At 41.5% G+C, this 8,222-nt stretch overlaps 1 protein-coding gene across 1 annotated transcript in view; it reads left to right on the plus strand.

Moving 5' to 3' along the window:
* The window catches only part of LOC106607330 (protein tweety homolog 3), a 69,176-nt gene extending 61,583 nt beyond the window's left edge, over window positions 1-7,593 (plus strand). The window contains exon 14 of the mRNA XM_045720545.1: window positions 4,162-7,593. Within this exon, the coding sequence (XP_045576501.1) occupies window positions 4,162-4,332 (171 nt within the window). The 3' untranslated portion in view covers window positions 4,333-7,593. The remainder of the gene's footprint in view (window positions 1-4,161) is intronic.
* Window positions 7,594-8,222: the final 629 nt, after the last annotated feature.

Consider the following 8,222-nt stretch of genomic DNA (forward strand, 5'->3'; position numbering starts at 1 on the left):
AGGTCGATACTAGTGGTAGATACTAGTGGTAGGTACTGTATGTAGATACTAGTGGTAGATACTAGTGGTAGATACTGTAGGTAGATACTAGTGGTAGATACTGTAGGTAGATACTAGTGGTAGATACTGTAGGTAGGTACTGTAGGTAGATACTAGTGGTAGATACTAGTGGTAGGTACTGTAGGTAGATACTGTAGGTAGATACGGTAGATAGTTACGGTAGATACGGTAGATACTGTAAATAAGATGGATAGATACGGTAGATAGTTACGATCGGTAGATACGGTAGGTAGATACGGTAGGTAGATATGGTAGGTAGATACTGTTGGTAGGTACTGTAGGTAGACACTGTAGATACTGTAGGTAGATACTGTAGGTAGATACTGTAGGTAGATACTGTAGGTAGATAGTGTAGGTAGATACTAGTGGTAGATACTAGTGGTAGATGCTATAGATACTATATGTAGATACTGTAGGTAGATACTAGTGGTAGATACTGTATGTAGATACTGTAGGTCGATACTAGTGGTAGATACTAGTGGTAGGTACTGTATGTAGATACTGTAGGTAGATACTAGTGGTAGATACTGTAGGTAGATACTGTAGGTAGATACTGTAGGTAGATAGTGTAGGTAGATACTATATGTAGATAGTGTAGGTAGATACTAGTGGTAGATACTAGTGGTAGATGCTATAGATACTATATGTAGATACTGTAGGTAGATACTAGTGGTAGATACTGTAGGTCGATACTAGTGGTAGATACTAGTGGTAGGTACTGTATGTAGATACTGTAGGTAGATACTAGTGGTAGATACTGTAGGTAGATACTGTAGACACTGTAGGTAGATACTATAGGCAGTTACTATATGTAGATACTATAGATATGGTAGGTAGATATGGTAGGTAGATATGGTAGGTAGATATGGTAGGTAGATACTGTAGGTAGGTAAATACTGTAGGTAAATAGTGTAGGTAGATAGTGTAGGTAGATACTGTAGGTAGGTAGACACTGTAGGTAGACACTGTAGGTAGACACTCTAGGTAGATACTAGTGGTAGGTACTATATGTAGATACTGTAGGTAGATACTAATGGTAGATACTAATGGTAGATAGTGTAGGTAGATACTGTAGGTAGGTAGATACTGTAGGTAGATACTGTAGGTAGACACTGTAGGTAGATACGATGGATAGATACGGTAGGTAGATACGATGGATAGATACGGTAGGTAGATACGATGGATAGATACGGTAGGTAGATACGATGGATAGATACGGTAGGTAGATACGATGGATAGATACGGTAGGTAGATACGATGGATAGATACGGTAAATACGGTAGATAGTTACGATAGGTAGATACTGTAGGTAGATACGGGAGATAGTTACGATAGGTAGATACTGTAGGTAGATACGGTAAATACGATGGATAGATACGGTAGAAAGTTACGATCGGTAGATATGGTAGGTAGATACTGTTGGTAGGTACTGTAGGTAGACACTGTAGATACTGTAGGTAGATACTGTAGGTAGATGGTCTAGGTAGATAGTGTAGGTAGATACTATATGTAGATAGTGTAGGTAGATACTAGTGGTAGATGCTATAGATACTATGTGTAGGTACTATATGTAGGTACTGTATGTAGGTACTGTATGTAGGTACTGTATGTAGGTACTGTATGTAGGTACTGTATGGTGGATACTGTAGGTGGATACTGTCGGTAGATACTAGTGGTAGATACTAGTGGTAGGTACTGTATGTAGATACTGTAGGTAGATACTAGTGGTGGATACTAGTGGTGGATACTGTAGGTGGATACTAGTGGTAGATACTGTAGGTAGGTACTGTAGATAGATACTGTAGGTAGATACTAGTGGTAGATACTAGTGGTAGTAGGTACTGTAGGTAGATACTGTAGGTAGATACTAGTGGTAGATACTGTAGGTAGATACTGTAGGTAGATACTAGTGGTAGATACTAAATGTAGATACTGTAGGTAGATACTACTGGTAGATACTGTAGGTAGATACTAATTGTAGATACTATAGGTAGATACTATAGGTAGATACTGTAGACACTGTAGGTAGATACTATAGGCAGTTACTATATGTAGATACTATAGATACTGTAGGTAGATATGGTAGGTAGATATGGTAGGTAGATATGGTAGGTAGATACGGTAGGTAGGTAGATACTGTAGGTAGGTAGATACTGTAGGTAGGTAAATACTGTATGTAGATACTATATGTAGATAGTGTAGGTGGATACTGTAGGTGGATACTGTAGGTGGATACTGTAGGTAGGTAGACACTGTAGGTAGGTAGATACTGTTGGTGGATACTGTAGGTAGGTAGACACTGTAGGTAGACACTGTAGGTAGACACTGTAGGTAGACACTGTAGTAGGTAGATACTGTAGGTAGGTAGATACTGTAGGTAGACACTGTAGGTAGGTAGATACTGTAGGTAGGTAGATACTGTAGGTAGGTAGATACTGTAGGTAGACAGACACTGTAGGTAGACAGACACTGTAGGTAGACAGACACTGTAGGTAGACAGACACTGTAGGTAGGCAGACACTGTAGGTAGGCAGACACTGTAGGTAGGCAGACACTGTAGGTAGGCGGACACTGTAGGTAGGCGGATACTGTAGGTAGGCGGATACTGTAGGTAGGCGGATACTGTAGGTAGGCGGATACTGTAGGTAGGCGGATACTGTAGGTAGGCGGATACTGTAGGTAGGCGGATACTGTAGGTAGATACTGTAGGTAGACACTGTAGGTAGACACTGTAGGTAGACACTGTAGGTAGATACTGTAGGTAGGTAGATACTGTAGGTAGATACTGTAGGTAGATACTAGTGGTAGGTACTATAGGTAGATACTGTAGGTAGATACTAGTGGTAGATACTAGTGGTAGATACTGTAGGTAGATACTAGTGGTAGATACTGTAGGTAGATACTGTAGGTAGATACTGTAGGTAGATACTATAGGTAGATACTGTAGACACTGTAGGTAGATACTATAGTCAGTTACTATATGTAGATACTATAGATACTGTAGGTAGATGCTAGTGGTAGATACTGTAGGTAGATGCTAGTGGTAGATACTGTAGGTAGATGCTAGTGGTAGATACTGTAGGTAGATGCTAGTGGTAGATACTGTAGGTAGATACTGTAGGTAGATACTAGTGATAGATACTGTAGGTCGATACTAGTGGTAGATACTGTAGATACTGTAGGTAGGTACTGTAGGTAGGTACTATAGGCAGATACTGTAGATACTATAGGTAGATACTGTAGGTAGGTAGATACTGTAGGTAGGTAGATACTGTAGGTAGGTAGATACTGTAGGTAGGTAGATACTATAGGTAGGTAGATACTATAGGTAGGTAGATTCTATAGGTAGGTAGATTCTATAGGTAGGTAGATTCTATAGGTAGGTAGATTCTATAGGTAGGTAGATACTGTAGGTAGGTAGATACTGTATGTAGACACTGTAGGTAGATACTAGTGGTAGATACTGTAGGTAGATTTCTGATCTCACACACAGACCGTTCACAGCCAAATCTGAGTGTAGGGGAATCTGAGATATTCTGAACATATTGTTAATCCTAGGTGTCCACAATAGGCTGTCCAAATGACTCCCAGGGTGACATTCCCACAATGCAAAACCCCAGTGCTGTATTCCGCATGGACTCTGCGCAGTTACTCAATTAAAAAGGAATGGTCCGGTTCATCTTCTTTTTCCACACTAGTGCTGCATTTTTTCCCCATCGTCAGAATGGGACCCTGAATGTTTTCTCTGTTGGTGTTGTCATCTGTGATGTGTGGAGCTTGTTCATTCTCCAGCCCTCACAGCCAAACCCTCTCTATTGATTTGTTAAGGTGACCTGTTGTTCTCAGCTTGTTACATTAGTGATGTGTTTTTGATGTCAGGGCAAAGACCTGCACTTTCAAACATAGAAAATATCAAATATACACCACTAAGGCAGAGGCATCATATAAAGACTTCTGTCTTCATTACAATGTTTTCCGGAGGCCCTTTCATGACTTTTCCATTTTTTTATAGTTCTCTTTTCGATGAAAATGTTTTATCTGTGAATACACGGGTCATCCCATGCTGTTTTGTTACGCCTACTTGTCTCTTTCTCTCAACAGTACACCTCCAGCATGAGGGCCAAGTACCTGGCCAACAGCGGACCGGGTCCCAGTACCTCCACCCCCGTTCCTCCACAGCACCCATCACAGCACCAAGAACACGAATCGGCACACCACTCACGACAGCACACTCCACACCGCCCACCACATCACCCAGCGGCACAGCTCTAGACAACACCGGGGGCGTGACCCACCAACAGACACACCAGTGTGGAACCACCTAGCCTCTGGAACCTCTTCTCCAATGCCCCTCAACATCTCTGTGACGTCATCTCCATCCTCATCCAGGCTACAGTCCCAATCTCCTTTCCTCTTCGCTCCTACTAGCCCTCTCCCCCAGCAACAACTTCAAACATCTGAGCCAAATATGTCTTTTGAAGTGTGCTTGATGGCAGAGCTAAGAAAGGCAGACGCATCGTGTAAATAGTTCTGTCGTCATTACAATGTTTTCCGTAGGCCCTTTCGTGATGTTTCCACATGGCCGGGCTGGGCTGCAGAGCGGAGCAGCTAGCCAGTGCAGGGTGAGGACCAGTGGGAGGGTATTTCCAGCATCGTGTGATCTCTGTCATCTGCTTCATGGGCTGCTCGTGGACTGACTGAGTGGTGGCCCTTGTTCCCCTGCTACCCCCTACCACCGCCTCGCCTCAGTGCTGGGCCATCCTCGTGGCCCAGGGACAATACATACTAATGAGGCAACTGGCCTCCAGCTCTTCATGAACGATCTCTGCTCCTTTTCCTCTCCTCTGTCTGAACATTCCACCAAATATCATCCTGAACGGAGTGATAATGTCTTACGTGAGGATATGTTGCTCAAACAACATCTTTTGGTTTTATTTGACTGCCACTTTTGGGGTCTTCCTGTATTTGACATTGTATGAAGGAGACATCCACCATCAAATGGTCTCCATGTTAACCACAGCAAAAACCACTAGTTATGGTGCTGTGAAGGAGAGAACACCTGACTAGATAATGAAACTGAACTGCCATTGCTTTGGTGAGGACTGAGACAGTTATGGGACGATCTAGGCTAGCACTGATTACTATTGATAGCGATTTTGTTCAATATGTTGCTATGTACTGTACTCTCTCTCTCTCATTGCTGTAGGAGATGTTGAGCAATGCCTTACACAGAGAGCTGTGGAAAGGCCTAGAAACTACTGCCTAGAAACTACTCTCACACCCTTTTACAGAACTAGGCCTCTGTCATAGCAAGTTGGGATCCAGGCACGGTTCTTCAACGGCTGGAAGTACCTCAACAATACTATGGCAATGATATGTCTGAAAGACAAAGACCAGTGTTTCTCAAGCATTCCGTGTGAGTGTTCTTCATAATAGTGAAACATCTCAGTTCCTCATGTAATCCTGTTATCTGGAGGACTTGCAACACGACCAGTAGAACGCCTGATCGAGGAAAGGGCATTGACCTCAGTTGTATTATCCGGTCTCTCAATCCATGTGTCTGACGAGATCACGTTGATATATCATTACTACCGTCTAACAAGCTGAGAGACGACTGATTTCTTATCTACGTAGACATTAGCTTGTTATTGCATTTGTCTCAGACTGCGAGTGGGACCAGTTATCTTATTTCCTAATGTCTTACAGTAGTAGGTCTATGACTGGGACCTCTTAACTCTTACATTAGTCCTGACCTGCATGTTTGTGGCTGTTGTCCCCCTCCAGAGGGAGGTTTTTCATTGGCGTGATACAGTATGCCACTATTCCTGAAAAATGACTGAAGCTACATGGGTTTTGAACTGGAGAGTTTTGCTGTGGAAAAACAAGTTTATTTGCGATTCCCGCGTCTGCTCTTGGATGATGTGAACTGAAAAGACGGTCGAAGCTCACGAAAGAAGAGGAGCTGTGAACGGTCGGACCCGCTGTCCTCTCATCAATACCACAGACTGCTGTTATCAGAACTGTAATTCCAATTACATTGAAGAGTTTGATCAATTGAGAATATGCTTAACAAAATGTTCACACTTCTATGGTAAGGTTTTGTTCCCAAACCGGAAGAATATTCAGACCAGGAAAGGAAACATTTCGAAACTAACAGAAGCGCAAGCTTTGTTTCAACAGACGGACATGAGGACTGGTTCCTGATTGCTGAGAGACGAAACAAAAGAGGAGTTTTCCTCCACCATTATAAGACTCTCATTTAAAATATCATTTGCAGTGCTCTTCTATTAGCCAGGTATCTTGTGCTAGTGTTGGTGTTCCTCTGCGTACAGTGGTCGGTGTTTTTGCTTGCCAGTCTCCTGTCCTCCCAACAGATCTCTGACCGCCTCGTGACGTTCTCCTCTGCTGAACCCTATGGACATAGTCACAGACTGTAACATCACATCCAATGTCTGGAGGCTGTGTACATTCATTACTATGTATTTCTTCTAAAGAGGTGTAGAATACATGTACTCTAGTATACAATTATGCATGTTACAACAGCCAAGACAACTGCAAAATGGACGTCCTAATGTACCAGCATTTCATTGTCACAAAGATGTGTTTTAGCATAAAGAATGATTTTGGAGAGAAAAAAAATGAAATTGCGGTAGTTGTTTAACAATGGGTAAATTGAAGAAATGCTGTGGTGACACGGGTTCACTTGTACCATTTACCTTTTCAGCAAGAGCATCCTACTTTCCTGTGGACTCCTAAAGCATGGTGCCCCTTCAAACGTAGAGTGAAATATTGTTGTACGTTGTTGCTACCGACGCTTCTCTTGGCGCCTCTTCGTTCTGCGTTGTAATCAATATGAGAGATGTGGTTCTTTCTTCAGACTGTGCCAATAACCAAACGCAACACCTTACCTTTACTATGATCTTTTTAAATGTCTCACTTGGGCCTGTTTGTACAGTTCACAGCACTGTGGTTGCCTGAGCAACCAAACGAGGAAAATGAGCCCTACATTTTGAACTGAAAATGTCTTGTTCTTTTATTCTCTGTGTGAAAGACCATTTATTATAGTAATGATGGATTTTTACTTTTTTTAGCGTAGTCATATTCTCTTTGTTAATATTGTAATGCTAGACCAATGTACAGACTTTAAAGGGATGCTTCGGGATTTTGGCTATTAAGCCCTTTCTCTACTTCTCCAGAGTAAGATTAACTAATAGACCACCGTTTCTGCATCCAGTATGAGTTAGAGGTAGATCTGCGAGCCAATGCTAACTAGCGATAGCTGAATGAGTGGAAGTGTATGGTATCTACTAGCAAATGCGCTAACGCTAGTTAGAAACTTCCTTCAAACTGCACGCAGAGACAAAAAAATGGAATCCACCAGTGCATCTGACTCTGGGGAAGTAGATAAACGGCTTAATTACCAAAATCCTGAAGTATCCCTTTAAAACATGTTTGCTAAATGAGCTGGTGAAGTTGACATTTCCCTTGTCATTGTGATAATCTTTTTTGCTTCATTAAAAAAAAGTAATTTACCATTTGATTCTTTTTAGTGTTCATTGCATATATTACGATGTGTAGCAAGCAGAACATTTTTGTTGCTTTTACGTGAATACGACATAGTTTTTGTCTTTCATTGCTTTGTGTTGATAACATTTCCCTGTAGATTTACTCATTGTTTTCATATTATTTTAAAGCAATTACTAAAATATTGTACATGTTAAACCTGTGGTTTTATTGAGCTTGAACTCATTGTTTTGAGATGAAACCAACCTTACCTGTAGTGAAGAATAGACAATGTTGATCATAACTGTTTTCAAATGGACAGAAATGCATGATTTATATGAGAGTTTGATTTTAACTTAGGCTTCCACTGTAAAATAATATAGCCTATGTGCAGCTATCAATGGTGAACAAAGATAACCGATTTCTTGCTCCACTTGGCTGACATTGTGACTAGTAGCACTAGGTAGCAGCAGAACTGCACAGTGTCTCAGTAAATATATCTGCGCTATAGTACTGAGGTGATGGTTGTTTGTTGATACAAGTATTTTGATATTCAACACAGCAGGCTTTGTTACAGGCACTAATATAGCTCAAATGTATTTCTGGGATGTGCTATTGTTCTCTGTAGTGTGCGGATTGAAAGGCTATAGGCCTGGATG

Source organism: Salmo salar, chromosome ssa06 (genome assembly GCF_905237065.1).
Source record: "Salmo salar chromosome ssa06, Ssal_v3.1, whole genome shotgun sequence".
In the NCBI taxonomy this organism is placed as follows: Eukaryota; Metazoa; Chordata; class Actinopteri; order Salmoniformes; family Salmonidae; genus Salmo; species Salmo salar.